This window comes from Corythoichthys intestinalis, chromosome 5 (genome assembly GCF_030265065.1).
Source record: "Corythoichthys intestinalis isolate RoL2023-P3 chromosome 5, ASM3026506v1, whole genome shotgun sequence".
NCBI lineage: Eukaryota > Metazoa > Chordata > Actinopteri > Syngnathiformes > Syngnathidae > Corythoichthys > Corythoichthys intestinalis.
Genome location: NC_080399.1, coordinates 40,794,188 through 40,811,909, shown reverse-complemented (window position 1 = coordinate 40,811,909; position 17,722 = coordinate 40,794,188). Strand labels below are relative to the sequence as shown.

At 38.9% G+C, this 17,722-nt stretch overlaps 1 protein-coding gene across 5 annotated transcripts in view; it reads right to left on the bottom strand.

The window, feature by feature from the left end:
• Window positions 1-17,722, bottom strand: part of tspan9a (tetraspanin 9a) — a 332,421-nt gene that overhangs the window by 141,384 nt on the left and 173,315 nt on the right. For 4 of the 5 annotated variants that reach the window (XM_057837779.1, XM_057837777.1, XM_057837780.1 and 1 more), the window contains one exon: window positions 13,301-13,380. In XM_057837779.1, the coding sequence (XP_057693762.1) occupies window positions 13,301-13,363 (63 nt within the window). In that variant the 5' untranslated portion in view covers window positions 13,364-13,380. Of the gene's footprint in view, window positions 1-13,300; window positions 14,260-17,722 lie in introns of those variants that run through there. The other variant, XM_057837776.1, reaches the window with a different exon arrangement.

Here is a 17,722-nt window from a genome sequence, read left to right as displayed (position 1 = left end):
CGCGACTTCCGTTTTTCACTTTCTCCAACCAAAACAACAGTGGAGCTGGAGTGGCATTACTCATCAAATTCCTTAAAAAAAGACAATTCCGAAATGTCGCATCCATCTGCCATCCTCTCGACATGGGAGGACAACAAGAAGAAATGGCTAAGAGTCACACAACCAAAATAGTTATGTATTTTATTGATTTAATGGCAGTGGATGGAAACGCAATCAGGGACCTGAGAATCTCCGAAGCATCCAGTTGAATATGTCCTAATACATGAATATGGGAATTTTGTGTTCATGAAGGCAGGTGTGGAACCAAGACAGTGCCACCACAAAGCAATAACAGGTACAATTATGTTCAAATTACTACAATTCTGTGTGTTGTATCACAGCTGAGACATCATTAGCTTTGCATTAGCTTCAAGATAAAGAAATGGAAAAAGATCATCTATTACAGGTCTTACACGGGCTTTTTACCCAAATGCATAAATTCAAGTCTTACATGTTTTTGTTCGTTTATTTACAGGTGGAAAACACACTTACGTTGATGGACATATATCAAGACTACGTGCATTCTACCTTGATGATGGAAGACTCGACTTATGCTCCACCTTCGTGATTATTTTTCCATTTTTATAAATTGTACTTTATTGATCTGTTTTGCACATGCACCAATTATTTTAAAAAAAAACAAACAAAAAAAAAACAAGAAATGGAATCATGCTGTCCAAAAGCTTTATTGCAATCAATATCTGCAATAAAAAAGAATGGCATACTATTTGGGTTTATATGTACATGTGCGATGAGCTCAAAAATACCATGACTATAACCAGGTGAAAATTAACCTAGTATTTCCTTGTAACAACATAATCAGTGTCAGCCCTTCTGCATTCGGCAGCTGTAATATTTGTAATTTCGCCTCATTATGGCCACTCAAGTGGCCGGCGTATCCATCTACGCTCCATGTTAATACAGGCTGCACAGATTGTTAGAATTTTGTCCACGAGCGATTGCTGAAGTGATATGAACAAACATGCAATCTTTTAGGTGGACCATTTAGAGTTGAAATTGCCGCTGGTTTCGATTTAAGGCGTATGGCGAGCTAAATCCATACTAGCGCTTTGAAACTGGATGCTGTTCAAAACATTCCACTTCCGAGCATATACAGGCGCTTCCTGGAGTTCACACAACCAAGCACAGCACAGAAAGTCCCGCAGTGTCATCTACATCGTGCTGAATCGATTTTAGGAGAATCCGTGGGTTCATATGGTTTGCTTCAGCAGTTTTAAACTGTCTGCTTCAACCACAATTCATGGTGTTCTGTCTAACCCAGACGTCCGTAGCACAAAAATGTCAAAGATGGCACCACCCAATATTCGTTTAGGAAAGTTTTCTAAAAATTATTGCGCTGAAGGCTTAACATGCATGCTGTACATACTAATTGTCAAAGTAAAAATTCTATTCAAAATTAAACCTGAGATTCCTAAATGTATAAAATGAGGAACGATAATGCTCATTCGTTTTTCTTTAAACTGACAAATACATTTTTAAAGTGTAAACAATAATTTTACTCTCAAAGTGGCCTTTTTCAGTAAAAGCTGTTTTTTTTACTTTACATCAATTTCTCCTAATGTAGGGAACTTCAAAATAATATGTTATACCTGGTACCTTGGTGCAATACTCATACTATATGGTGGTAATGCACAGTAAAAATGATATTAAAATACAGTTTGTACTCATCTTAAGAAGCTGCAACTCTATACATTTCATAAAGTGTTGATTAAACATCAATCAAGAAGTAATGCATTTGCTTTCAGAGGACATGATAGGAAATTCACCAGCCTCTCAGTTTCTCAGCAGTCGAGGAGTATAGCCGTGAAGCATTGATCCCAAGTGTGATTTGCCTTTGGGTGGCAGAAAATGCTGAGTTGTTCAACTAGCAGGCAGGAACGTTCACATTAATTCACTGCATAGGTGCAGATTAGCATTGATTGGTCTTCCTGGGGAGAAAAGACAAGGTGATGATAAACTACCGCCGCTCATGTACAAGGGCACATTTGATTTGTACACTAGTGGGAAACGTCATGAGCAACAGAATAAACATTAAATGAAATGTTTACAAGATCAACTCCAATAAAATTGGTTAAAGATGTAATATTGTATGTCACAGTGGTTCACTTCACATACAGTACATACTGTATAGGTATTTGCAGGAAGTTTATGTTATTTTGAGGCTATATGAAAATGTTTGAAAAGCTTATTGTTCTATTTTTACTGACAGTAACATTGCTGCAAATTATGACCGTGAAGTTATTAGCCTGCCCTTAGTGAAAATATTTAACTCAACAGCCTTTACAAATAAATTCTTGCTTGAACTATTTCCAAAGAATGGTGTAAAATCCACGATCAATATTTTTGACGTCTGACCTTAAGGTATATTTATGATTTCTCAATTTTGGCGAAATATATAGCAATTGTGCGCTTCTTACAGCTCCAAGTGCATGTTTTGACCTCCTGTCATGGTAAAAGCTTAAGTGGACATACAGTGCTGTATGCAGCAACATATGAAACAGATGCATTACCTCTGTAATCACTCACAAGTTACTTTGAACTCATTTCTTTCACAATAGCCAAAGCTTGTGGTTCTACTGAATGTCTCTCATGTTTGAACTCAAACATTCATGTAGATAGTAGTCAGGCTATTTCACTGAACCATACCATATTAAACTAATAAAGTCAGTTCTGGGACAATGGGGGGAGAGTTTAAGGCATGAATAATGGAGAGCAGATAGTAGAGTCCCTATGCATTCTAATTCTCATGGGAGGCGTGCTGCTGTGTATCAGAGAAGTGCTTTCACAGAATGCAAAGCAACATCACTGGCTTATCAAGTTCTATCTGATCATTTTGTTTCTCTCTTTACAGCTTTGGAGTGTTGTTCCATCTGATTTTTCATTCCTCAGTTGTCAAGTCACTACTATGTAGACACGCATCTGTGTTGTGTTATTACCGCAACAGCCTTAAAAGCAACAATGTGCTCATTGGATTTCATTTTTGCTGCAGTAAAAGTGTTTGAACACTGATAAAGGAAATCATCAATATATATATATATATATATATATATATATATATATATATATATATATATATATATATATATATATATATATATCTTGAAGGTCGTACATTTAGGAATTTAACATCATTTGCCATGGAAAACAACGCCAAACCAAAGTTCAGAGTTCTGGCAGGGCATCAATGAAGTGCTTGGATTTGAATTAGAAAGACTGCATTAGTTACCTATGAGTAGTCAGTTTTTTGTTGTTGTTTTTTTTTATAGTTTAAACTGATCAATGCTTACAAAAATACTCTTGGGTGATGCATCTACAAAGTCAGCTACATTCAGAATATGCCTTCATTATGCTTCATTAACTTTAAGACAGAATATTTTATTTTTATGGTCTACAGTTTACAGTGGTAAACTATTGTAATTTTAAAGCCTGTACTATAGAGAAGAAGTAAAATGTTTATATAATTATTAGGGCTGTCAAAATTATCGCGTTAACGGGCGGTAATTAATTTTTTTAAATTAATCACATTAAAATATTTGACGCAATTAATGCACAAATGCCCCGCTCAAACAGATTAAAATGACATCACAGTAAAATGTGTACTTGTTGTGTTTTTCGGAGTTTTGTCGCCCTCTGCTGGCGCTTGGGTGCGACTGACTTTATAGGCTTAAGCACCAATGAGCATTGTGTAAGTAATTATTGACATCAACAATGGCGAGCTACTAGTTTATTTTTTGTTTGAAAATTTTACAAATTTTATTAAAATGAAAACATTAAGAGGGGTTTTAATATAAAATTTCTATAACTTGTACTAACATTTATCTTTTACGAACTACAAGTCTTTCTATCCATGGATCGCTTTAACAGAAAATTAATAATGGTAACGCCATCTTGTTGATTTATTGTTATAATAAAGAAATACAGTACTTATGTACCGTATGTTGAATGTACATATCCATCTTGTGTCTTATCTTTCCATTCCAACAATAATTTACAGAAAAATATGGCATATTTTATAGATGGTTTGAATTGCGATTAATTGTGATTAATTACGATTAATTAATTTTTAAGCTGTGGTTAACTCGATTAAAAATTTTAATCGTTTGACACCCCTAATAATTATTGTTATTTGCTTTTTATTTGGTCATCATTTCCTAAATGAATGAGTCCTTTTGTCCAGTGTTTCCTAAGTTTTACTTAGTAAAAGCTGCCTTCCTCCTCACCAGGTTCACCAACCAACTGTGCATTAGTAACATCAAGCAACACTAATTCTCCTGTGTTACCTCTATCCTTTAGCAGTAACACACAAAGCGGATAAGTTGATCTGCAATGTGTGCTAATGGCGTCGGCGGCCAACACAACACGGACAAGAAATCGATGGAGCTGGCGAGATGTGCAAATTAGAGTCAACTCCCTCGATGGTGCGAATAGACAAAGCAAGCCTACTGAGATATTTGCCCAGGAGGTCGGTCAATCTGAATCAAGGTCTAACAATCTATACATGATGCTAATTAGACCCTCTGAAATGCGTGTAAAAGATGGCTTGCTATTGACGAGTGAAGATATACCAATGGCTTCAAAAGTTGGGATCTTCTTTAATTGAGGGTGTTCTTCTTAGGGAGGCTTGAGACAATTCATGGTGGTTTGATGGCATTAAGTCATTTGCTGCCGTTCGTGGCTATGGACGTCTAATCCGGCAGCGACCATTTGCAGCCAGCTGTCTCAGTTCAAATGCACTGGACGTCTCCCGTCATCAGTGGCACTGAAAAGTGATCATTCACTGCTAGCCCTCCCAGTACAAATGGATTACCTGATCATTGCCGTCAGTGGGAGTGGATGAGTTAAACGTACGTGGCTACCTCACTCATCCTTTTCTTTCTTCTCTGATCCTTGTTTCCACTGGCAGTGACTGATGCAGTTCAGTTGTGCTGCTTGTGAAAGAGGAACAAATGTGTGTGTGTGGGGGGGAGGGGGGCATTTTGTTACAATGCAGCTTCTTGAGCTAACCATGAAAGACGATTGAACACGCTGATACCTACGTGCTGATATGGAAAATGAAAACCAGACAAATTGCTTTGACACAACACATTGCGAACCCAGTGGGAATACAAAAGCTTGAGTGAAGTCGTTTGTGAAATTCCATCAAAACAGATGTAGAGTGATGATTTTTCAGACAGGAATCTGTCAATGCCTCCACATTTGAATCCTCAAATGTCAGATTCAGTGTTTGAATCAGTGTGTTTGCTTATATTGGATTGCCTTGGACAAGGCGCTGTAGCGCAAAAATCTAGCAGCTGCCTCCAGAGAAAGTGGAAGATTCCTAGGAAATTATCATAGTTGGTTCCTCCTCATGGAAAGCAGAGCTTTGATACAAATACCTTAGTCTACAAGTCTACAATACTGCTGAGCTAACAATTTTCTTGAATAGCAGATGAGGCTTTAGCTTTTGATAAGACACCGTAATGGCCCCACCAGGGAATGTCTATATTTCTACAACCGCAAATATAGAAAACGGTGCCCGTGCACTTCAGTATGTGATATACTTAAGTAGATAGATTCTGAAGCACATTTATTGTATTTCATTAAATTGTAGCAGTTACTGGTTACAGATAAGCTGATGACACCTAAACACAGCCACTTTGCTGAAAATAACAATATTCTATTCCAAAAATGCTGACCTTTTTTTTTTTTTTTTTTTTTTTTTTTTTTTTAAATTTCCTGTCAAGTAGTTTATGCTTGTATTTTCATGAGAATCAGTCAGCATTGCTCTCCACACTGGTTGTTCGTCAGTTTCACCTCAACTCATTGGCTGCCATTGAAAGTGATAGACGATTGGACGTCAAATCCATTTTAACTGTGAGGGCCCTCCCAGTCAGATTGGACACGTATCCCTGTCAATGGCAGTGAAATATGATCACTCAATTCCAGTCATCTCGGATGAAATGGATTTATCAATGAATGTCAATTGCAGTGAATGAGTTAATGTATGATTTTGTTTTTTTTCCCCTTCCTTTTCAGAAATTCTGTCCGGCATTATACCGCAGGATAAGCTTATGTTGTTTCAGTGCATTTATCTGATTTAGCTTTAGGATTTGCTCCTGATCCAAACTTCCGGAATAGGTTTTGGTAGGAAATTGTAGGCCTTTACAGAGGTGAGGTGGATGGTGGAGCAAAAGGGTAGGTCCCTGGATCCTCGGCGAGTAGTTGGGGAACCTAGCTAAAGAACATGAATGTGGGTGGCTGCTCAACCCATATCCTAATGCCAGAAGAGGGTATGCAAGGGAGTTAATTAACTGTATATTTTGTAGCTCATCGCACACAAGGTATCAGCTTCACATGATTAAGTTAAAAATGCTAAAAATAAAAAAGAGCAAAACCATTTTTGAGAATGAAAAATAGAAATACAAGACAGCTTATTACATTTACTACATTTTACTTGATAATGGGATATCCAACCTGAGGCCCTTAGTTGAAAAAGATTTACAAAAAAACAATCCTCAACATTCAAAAATGTATAAATGTATGCTTTAAAATATCTACCAAAAACGTGGTTCGCGCCCAATGAAGAAGTTCCACACCTGCGTCTTCCCTGGACCTCATCTGCCTCTCCGTGGATCCACCACCCTGAGCTGTACTATTGCACAACCGTCCTTCGTCTCCTCCTACCAATTTGCCCGTCTGCCTTTGGCTCGGGCACCCGTCTGCTCATGGCTTTCACTCAACACACAACAAACAAAGAATTTTGCTCATCTCCAACTTTTGTGCCAGTGTCTGCGTTGGTATCCCCTCTGTCCCATGAATCCTTACACACATAGCTTCAGCTGACTACACGCGAAGAAATAAAATAGTGATGAACAACATTGGACAAAAAATACATTACGATATACAATCTTTTGCAACATGAAAAAATGCAAGACAAGATAAAAGGCAGCGTTCACATACAGACGTATGGGCCAGTTACCGGTTTGAAGATTTACTTTTTTTTTTGTAAAGTAAACTAAAGTAAAGTAGAATCACTCAATTTTGCCATACTGGTAAATCACTGGGTGAAATAATGTGGCCTAATACAATTAGTTTACAATATATTGAATGCAATACTTTTCATCATTATATTCAGGTACTCCTTGGGTTACGACGTACTCGACTCACTGTACATAATTTCAACTTTATGAAGCCGGAGTTCGTCCGCCACTTTGTTCCAGCCGTTTTTTTTTTTTTTTGTCACGTAACGGTGTAGTGTGTGTTTGAGCACCGTATTTTTGTCATTGTAAATGCTTTCAAGTTTCCCAGCAAACATTTGTTTTGCCATTAAAGGAGCCGTTTTCTCACTAAGGTTAAATGTACATAATGCGCAACCTATTTTTTTTTGGTTTTTTTTGCGTGCATTGTTTTTGTTTTCCTATTGTCATTGTACATTTCTTAGGATGATATTGTGAATAATAATTTGTTTACAAGTTAAATTTAAATGGTCAAAGTTTAATTATAGTGAGTGCACACCCAATCAGGTCGCTTCTGTTTTCTACTAAGGAAGTAGAGTCCTATGAAGCAAGCAACGGTGTAGCATAAGCAGCTCAACCTCGCCTAAGTTGCTGAAATCAAGCCTAAATAAGCTTCATAAGTCACATTTACCTGTTTGTTCACTCACAGGCCAAAGTGTACTACAGTGTTTCTGTGGTTTAAAAGTAAAACTACAGTAAGCATCAGTGAAACAAGAACTTTTGTGTCTCCAATTGTGGACAAGCTGCCATGCTCTGTGTACGTTTTTTTACCATCCACCAGCATTAATGGTATAGTATCTTATTTTCCATCCATCCATCCATCCATCCATCCATCCATCCATCCATCCATCCATCCATCCATCCATCCATCCATCCATCCATCCATCCATCCATCCATCCATCCATCCATCCATCCATCCATCCATCCATCCATCCATCCATCCATCCATCCATCATTTTATTAATATGACATTTAATACATGTTTTTGGATAGTTATTTTGAGGTTTAGACGGTATTTAAGGGGACTTAAAGGGTTAATTCCGATTTACGCGGAAATTCGGATTACGTCACCAGCGTAGGAACAGAACCCGTTCGTAACTTGGGGACTACCTGTATATATTTTTAATTGCTGTGAATTAAAAGTAGTTATTAAATTTATTATATGCATTTTATTTTAGCTTCCCCATTTTGTACAGCTAGTCCAACAAAAAAAAAGAAAAAAAAAATATACTAAAGAACGACACACCCCCACCCCCACCCCACCAAAAAGAAAAAAAAAAAAACAGCGCAAACCTTGCACAAAAATACCATCTCATAATGTCCCTTGCCTAAGCACATATTTTCCCCCCTGATTTATTGTTTGGATGGTTTGTAATAGTTCAATAAAAAAGCAACGATATTCAGTAAAATGCAAAGGTACCCTGAGTCATTTGTGTCAAGTACACCTGAGAAATCCAAAAAACACTTCTTTATACTGAGTGGTTCACCTGCCAGACTTCAGTAAAAATATAGTACGTGTGCAGGTGCTCAATTTCACTGAAAGCCACTTTACGACGTGAACCATGAATGGGGAGATTATGGGGGTAGTCATGGAACATACAGCAGGTGAAAAGGTCAGAAAATCTTACACTGCATGACATGTTCATCCTATCCTGACATTCAAACAGCACTTGATGGGTCCTCCTCCTCCTCCCACTATGTTACACACTGACAGGGCATATAGGCCGTGCTCTGATGGTCTCTGGCTTCATGCATGGAGCTCTGCGAAGAGCCCTGGTCTCAATCCTGACGGAAACATCCAATAATGCTCTAATCTGGCCGAAACTCCCCCCACAGCTCAGACTCATTTAATCCTTTATAAGAAAGAGGAGCCAGATGGTCATGAACAACTGCTTGGGGGCATCAAAGGATGAGCACATGGAAAGGGATGCCCTCTCACTTCAAGTTACCACTCTAAATCCACTAAATTGGACCTTGCATTGATGATGACTGTATTTTCCAAGATGGTTGTTGTGGGTTTGTTTTTAGAATAACAAGACAGATAAGGTCCAGAAAGAAGAGACACTGAGATAACTTGTGTTTGGTTAGCACAAAAATGAGAATTCAGACTTTCAGAGGCCAAGTTGGCTACCATTTGAAGCAACCTTTAGACTTTCACAGTGTCAGATGTTCAGCACATATTCAGGATTGTCACAATATCTCTTACACTCCCTCATGACATTCCTGAATGCCTAAGCATCTGAATGACATTTAACCCCTTGACACCTGAATTTGCATTTTCCACATATGCATAGACAGGTTTTGGACGAACACATTGTTCTCCTAAATGCATTCGGAGGTGCCCAAGGGTTAAATGACTTGCTTCAAGCCACGCGCTCACTAACCTTGTATTGGACACGACCCTTCACCGCAATGCAAAATATCAGACTTCTTGTCGCCAAAGGAGACTTTAACAAACCACAAGTCGCCGTCTAACCTGAACCTCACCTAATTATTTTCCCTCAGGACACTGATTAAACCGCGGCTGAAATGGGCTTTGAGTGCAGCAAAATCATTAATATCAATCCTGTACAAGTAAGTAAATATGAATAGTGGGTGCTCATTAAAAGAAAATTACTGTGGAATGAATACAGTTACTGCACCACAGGGCTTGTGTGGGGAAGACGACAGCACATTGCCACTTAATGGTGTGCTGACGCACAAGAGAACCTTTACTGTACATTTGAAAACATATCCAAGGCTTATTTTCTAACTATTGTGATAAAGAGTGTGCAGCATTGCTGGGATTATGCCACAGAAATGGGGTTAAGCTCAAATTGAGCTTTCGAGAGACCTGGAAAAGTAAATGCCATGAAACAAATCCCCCGAGACTGCCCCTGAAGAAAACTGCGAAAGGTTGACTTATAGTCATACAAAGTGGATGCTCCTGATCTGTTAATTCTGTGCAAATAGCCAAAACTGTCACACATCAATACATAAATTCTTATTCTATTTCAGTCAGTTTAAAATTTTTGGTATTTTTTTTAATTAACTGATTAAATCCTGAAGGGAGCCACGGACAGAAAGACTTGTAGTTCTTAAAGGATAAATGTTAGTATGAGTTATATAATTTTATATTCCAAACCCCTCTTAATGTTGTCTTAAAAAATGTCTTTTTTATAAAATTTTAAAAATTAGTTTAACTAGTAGGTCGCCATTGTTGTTGTCACGCATTGCACTCTGGGCAGTGACGTCAATGGGCAGGATTCGAACCTGTGACTCCAGTGTGACAGACGAGCCGTAGAGCATAGGACTACACTTCCGCGTGATGTTAGAGTCATTATTTGCCCTATAAAGAAATCGCAACCCACATGCGTTGTCTGTGCAGTAAAACCTAAAAAGGAAATGCAACTGAAAAGAAAGTGCGGCTGGCTTGACCTCGGAATTACAAAATGCGGATCACTGCAGCAATCACACAACAATAACGTAATGATTGAGTAAAATTGTTTATTTAACACACCAAAAAACACGCGATCACAAATAGGGGGACAAAATAAGGGTCCCTGTCAGTAGGTCTGGGTCAATTAAAAAAAAAAAAAAAAACTTGAAGAAAAACCGCAGTGAGAGGCAGACAGATGAAAAAACGAGGCAATGATGCAACTAGCAACAAAGGGATATACAAACTGTCAAATGGCAGCAAGCCAATATCTCTGCAAGCCGCCTAGGATTGGTCTAAAGACACTGCTGATGAGCTGGAATTGGATGCAGGTACGACTTTGGGAACTCATCCCACAGCTCTGTAACAAAACAATCTGACCAGCAGCAGAATGTGACAAAATCATGTCAGTCGTCATACTAGCTAAAACAGTTATTCTCCCAGTCCAACCCAACCGCGTTATCACCCCCAGCATGCATTGTAAAACATGGCGCCCTCCGTAGGTCAAAACATGTACTAAATATTATAGATGTTTAAATCCATAGCAATAATATATGTGTTTCTGATAACATATTTTAGTAAAAGAGAACAATTGGGGCTCATTAGAGCATACAAGTCTTTAAGTCCGAGGTTCCCTTAAAGCACAATTAATTGAAGGTATGTGAAGGAAAAACTGAAAACGTCGCTGGAGAAAAGAGTAAAACATGTTAAAAATGAAATTTGGAGAGAATTACCTTCTGTCTAATAAATAATGTTTATTTTCCATTAGCCTCGTTTGTTGTGGTCAATATTTTAGTTCCGTCTCCTGCATTCAGTTGTTTCACAGTAAGATGGTCGAATACCAAAAAGAGTAGCCACATCAAATTGTGTAACTCGTCTCTAAGCTCAGCTGAGACCTCATTTCCTACTTGGAGATGAGAAAATACTTAAAACAGGAGACTTTCTGGCCTTTTACAGCCGTCTCTCTTGAAACATTACTTTTTATCACTGAATGCAGTTTGACTCTTGTCACTCGGGGCAGAATGACATTTTCTAGGATCATTTATGCACAAACATGATTTTACATCTTGCCATTTTTCAACAACCCAACTAGAAAAATGACTAATAGATAAATAACACACAATAATTGCATTGTAGTGTCTGAGTAAGCAGACATATGGTTTGTCTTGTAGTGGAAGGTTAGTGCCATAGATTTCTGTAAATAATGATTTGCAGTAGATTTGATGACCCTGGATCTTCACCTTCAGTTCACCTCCTATTGTTAGTTGTAAATATATGCTTGGCCATTTTGATTGAGTAAAGATATTTTTGAGCAATCATATAGTTATGTGTAACATCTCTCTGTGTAAAATTTCACCTAATTAAGACCTGATATCTGCGGCTTATGTCATACATATAGGTGTGGCATATACATTATATGGATTTTTTTTCTCACATTTTGTGAAACGTTGGCATTGCAGCTTATAGTCAGGAGGGGCTATAGTCCTAGGAGTTACGGTGCCATTGTTTCTCAGTCTTACAGTTTTTTTGATGGTGCACAATGACAATGTTACATTCAGTTGAATTCTCCAACTGAAACTGGAGACATGTCAAAGCCTGAGAACTCCAGAGTTCACAAGAGATGCGGTATCAAGGTAAATCAATGTCAGAATGAAAGAATCTCCCATCAACTAAGCCTCTGTGAGCTTCTTCATTCTCCTGCACAAACATTTACATCAAGGCACTGCGCACTGAAAAGCCCCCCCGAAGGCCTTGTGCTCGTCTCTGCCAATTACTTGGTTCTTCTCTCTCTGAAATGAGTAATGATACAAGGATGATATAGATGCTGCAACTTGCCCCAAAGCAGCACACAGAACTGCTCTTTGCAGCCCCGGGACTTGTGTAGCTCAGTCTTTTTTTTTTTTTTTTGTATACAGAGCAGGCAAAGAGAGAGTTGTTGGTTTGTGTGATGAATGTGTACGTGCGTGATTTTTCAATGCTGACCTGTTCACAGCTGGGCTGTACTTAATGATCTCTATAGCCCCTAGTGTGGCCCAGTTAGGCCAGTGGCATGATGCGCCAGAGTTGATATGGATACGGGGTGGTTTTATGCTTTGAGCTTGGCCGCATTCACACAAAAGACTTTAGCCCCATAACCATAAGCCTTATAATCCACTTCGTAAACATTCAAGGGATTCCCACTTTTACAAAAGATCAGCCAGGCCACCAGTGGAACCCACCACACACTTGTTTTTCCTTCAAAATTATTAACACAGCAGGTTTGGCTATGGGGACACTGTTAGATCACACATTTTTCTTTAACAGCAAACACATTGAAAAATGGAGTAATGACAAGATTCACAAATCACCATAGTCAAATGATGATTTCAACATTTTGGGGTCAAACTTGCGGTTTTGTTGTCTGGCTAAAACAAATATTCTAAACAACACTATACAGCCACCCTGAATGTGACCCCACTGAACTGTCATCCTTAATACGACCATAATCTACCCTTCTCCCATTCCCTCCCTTCTTCTGACCACATACAAAAGAAGTGCTGGTGCACCGCCACTGCCTGTGTCATGACATCCAAGAATAGCAACATGCACTCTGAAAAAAAAAAGAAAAAAAAAGAAACATGCACAAGCCCTCTGATGTAATAATTAGAAATGCATGATTGCACTGACTACACAAGCCCTGATTCTTCAAGATTTTCCCTCTTAAAATAATAAAGAGCAACCACTACGTGTATTTTTTTTTTTTTACTTTGAATCACAAACACGACTATTTATTTGCATCACAAAATGACTGAGTAATATATATTTCTTTAAATTTAACGTAGTACTTACCCAGAAGATGAGGTTGAAGATGAACATCAAATACTTCAAACAGCAGAGGCAGCCTCTTGCCATGTTAAACTTCTTGAATTCTAAAAGGAACACAAAGGATAGATCCAGGTAAAAGACCACGTATTTGCTCCCTTTGGGTGAGCTGTACTTGTTGTTGCTCTTGTCTCCTGTGCCGGTCTCAGCCGCCGCTGTTGCAGCCTGACCCTGCTGTGTGTTTTTACGAGGCCCCGTGGAGCCGTAGAAAGCACCGGCAGTGAAGCCGCGGCCACCGAATGGGCGGCCAGACGTGGACGCTTGAGGAAAATCAGAGTCACAGCTTTCTACTGAAGGGCTACGATGAATAGCTGACTCCTCACTGCTGGACTTCTCCATGCTCGAGGGCTGCAGCTGCTGATGAAGATCTCCCTGACACACAGTCTAACATAGTCTCAGAGGTGACAGGACCGAGCGCCGTGTCCTCCAGGTCTCCACTGATTCCAGAGCCGAAAAAAAGGTGAAAAACAAATTACATCCAACCCAAATCACACAGCTGAGCCGAGTAATTTGAGTATGACAGAGTCCAGCGAAGAAGTGAATGGAGATGTGAAAGATGACTTGATTTCAATGTCCTGAAGGGGAATCCCGTTAAGAGTATCAGTCATTTCTTGAAAAGTTGTCCCTATGTCTTTGCTTGACCTTTTTCCAGTCGCATTTGGCAACCCCAGTCCGTCTCACCTGCCCTGTTTCCACCTCAACTTTTCTCAACCTGATAATCTTTTCAGCTTCTTTTTGGTCAACTTGTTTTTCCACTAAACGCACAGCTTCTGATTCTAGTGTAGCAGGTTGTGCTCAGCCGCTTCTTCCCCCGCACTGCCGGTGCTCGGCTCTCCAGGTATCTGTGATGCAACCAATCTGCTGCTCAGTAGAGACGCAACTAAGGAGCATTGCCTGTTTCCCAGTAAGAGTGCTGCGCCCCTACTCTTCTGTAACTCTCCCTGTCTCTCTCTCTCTCTCTTGCAAGCCCTCCCCATGCTGAGCAGACAGCCAATGCAGCAACTGAAGGCAGATCCAGGCTCCACCTCTCCACTCCCAGTGTCTTTAATAAGCTCATGGCTGTGTTTGCTTTGACTATACATGTTCAGCAATTTATACCGTCAGGGGACGCGAGATGTCAGAGATGAATTCAACAGTGATTAAAAACTAAAAGAGGACATGACGTGCCTCGCAGTTACACGGCTTGTCTCTGGCGCGACAGAGTTGTGGGCAGAAGAGAGAGGGTGACATTTTGCTTGTACAATTCTTCATGATTCGAATTTGCAGTCTAAATATTGTTTGACAGCAGTTGCTATAAATTTACCACAATTAAATTGGCAGATGGCAATTTCTTTGCTTTTTTTTTGACAAACCAGACTAATATTAGGCAGTTTTCTGATGTGGGTTGGGGTTGCAGAAGTGCAGCTGCAGTTTGCAGTACATCTGTGTTCTTCATTACAGAGTTGCCCACATCCACGTACAGAGTTGCAATTTACTGGCAACGAGCTGGCTTCGGAATTGTCACCAAATGAATCAAAAGGGACTTTAAGATTCAGCACACTCTCCAAGGCATTGTCAGGGTCAAACACTAAATAGTGCTAGTGAGTCACACACTAAACTGACAAGATAATACAGGGCTTTGATTTCAAATTGACCTCACTCTCTAATCTAAGGTGCCTACCCATATCTATACAAGTGCTGGAATGGAGAATTAAAGTTGAAAAGAGTAGAGAGAGCAAAGCAATTATTCTACCACTTGCATCCATCAAATTTGAGAAAAAAACAGCATTCATTAAACACTGAAGTTGCTACATTTTTTAAAGTCCTCACTTGACCTTAACAAATAATAATAATAATAATAATAATAAGAGTAGACGTGCCCCCATTGACTCAGAAAAGATCAGATTCTTCTACACTGATTTGTTATTGCACATATGGTAGTGGTCTTAAGCGTTTGGAGTGCCAGCTACGTAAGTCTCCAGACAGAAGGAGGGAATGTTTCAACTGAATGACTTTTGAGGAAAAACCCTGTCAATCCCCGAATGTATTATGGCTACAGCACAACGAATAATTTATTTTGGTGACAAATATATGATCTTTATTCAGGAGTCAAACAGGGTGTCCATAGCACACAAACCATCAGAAAAATGACATAAGAAAACACAGGAATAGAAACTACAAAAGAAAGAACATTAAAAAGGCATAAATGAATCCTATAGTATCAATATAAATTACATGTTTTTTTCAGGGACAAGGCATGTCAGGAAATATAAACTTTGAAAAATAAATGCAGTGCAGTGTATCTTTGAAAAGCTTTGACAGTTCAAAACAATAATAAGAGACTTGGAGGGAAAAGTCAAAGTTCTTAGCAGTTGCTAAAATATTTGTGTCAGATTCTTTTATTTGCCCTCTATTGATAAATTATGGCTTTAGTCATTTGTCTTTACTCATCGGCGACCATTGACGGTGGTAAAGGGGGCTGTCAGTGTTTGTGCACGATTCAAATGGATTGGATGTACTGTATACAACAGCAACAAATGAGCTGCGAGTACATTATCGTGCAAAGTTAACCAATCAGCATTTGGGATCGAGACAGTCTAATTTCCACTGAAGGCAAGGCAAATTTATTTATATAGCACAATTCAACACAAGGCAATTCAAAGTGCTTTACATCACATGAAGATTATAAAAATCACATTGAATCAATAGAACGTAAAAACAAAGACAATCGAAACAGGAAATAAAATTATACATAAAAATCGCATTTAATCACGAAAAAAAAATACAGCTACTGCCAATAATAATTGAAATCAGCAAAGGAGATAAAGCACAAGAGGAAGAGAAAGCAAATAGATTGAAATATATAGACAGTTATGGATATGCTCTGCTTAACAAAAGCGTTTTTAGCCCTGATTTATATGACTTAACAGTTTGAGCCTACTTCAGCCCTTCAGGTAACTTGTTCCAGAGGTGAGGAGAATAATAACTAAATGCTGCCTCACCCTGCTTGGTTCTTGTTCTCGGAACATACAGGAGACCGGTTCCAGACGACCTTAGGGGTCTAGATGTATCATAGGAATCTAACAAATCAAGCATGTATTTTGGTCCAAGGCCATTAAGTGTTTTGTAGACAAGCAGTAGTATTTTATAGTCTATCGTTTGACTCACTGGAAGCCAGTGTAACGATTTCAAAACCGGTGTAATGTGAGGACTGTGGCTGCAGCCTTCTGTACTAGCTGCAGCTTCCTGACTGATTTTTTTTTTTTATCGAGACCTATAAATATACCGTTGCAATCGTCCAATCTGGTGAAAATGAATGCATGCATAAGTTTTTCCATGTCTTGTTGAGTCAGAAGCCCCTTAATTCTGGCTATATTTTTTAGGTGGTAATAAGCGGATTTAGAGACGGACTTTAGGTGGCAATCAAATTTTAGGTCTGAGTCAATAATTACGCCAAGATTTCTGACTTGATTTGTAGGTTTAAGTGACATTGTGCTAGGGTGCCTGCTTATCTTTAACCTTTCCTATTTTGGCCCAAAAATGATCACTGAATCTCAACTCTTCAATTGATCTTGAGATGTTGGACAGTGATAAAACCTACAACAACTGTGACAACCCTTGATTTAGGGAAAAATAATAATTTACAAGTCAAAAAAAACAAAATTGGGGGAAAAAAAAAAAAAAGGTAACTCGATAAACAGGTTTGTACTGGAGTCTATTAGCTATATGGTGACTGAAGTATATGCGTTTATCTTCCTCCAGTTTCACTCATCTATCAGAGCTCAGTGGGTCTCTAAGTATGCGTGTTGCAGACTCCGCAAGAAGCCTGAAGGATACTTCTGGAGTAATTTCCCTCCTGAACCTTGCACAGAATCACAAATCGACTCCAATCAATAATATGTTCTGCACTGCTGCTTCTGGTATACGACATAGAGGGATGACAGAACAGCACATTGAGACTCCGGAGTAACAGTTGTTTGCAGGATGATACAGACCAATTGAGGCCACACACAGAGAGAAAAAAAGATCAACAGCGAAGAGAAGAGAGTATCAGAATACAGCTCCTAATAAAAAGATAGCACCTTTATGACATTCCATTACACACTACTGTAGTGCTGCCTCTGATACAGCTGCAGTACTAACCCAAAAGTCAAAATAATCACGTTATTTCTCCCCCACCCATCATGTTTTTTTAATGCATCTCAGCTAAAACCAGTGGAAATGAAACCTCATACTCACTGAAAGCTCAGTGTTAAATAGGCTGTAGTTGAAGCCAATCAGGAGCCTTTAGGTTTATTCTTTTCTCTTTGTTATATTAAAGAAAATGCAATGTTACATCTTTACTGGGATTGGCTGGCAATCAGTTCAGTGTTTACTCTGCTTCTTGCCCGGAGTTATCTGGGATAGGCT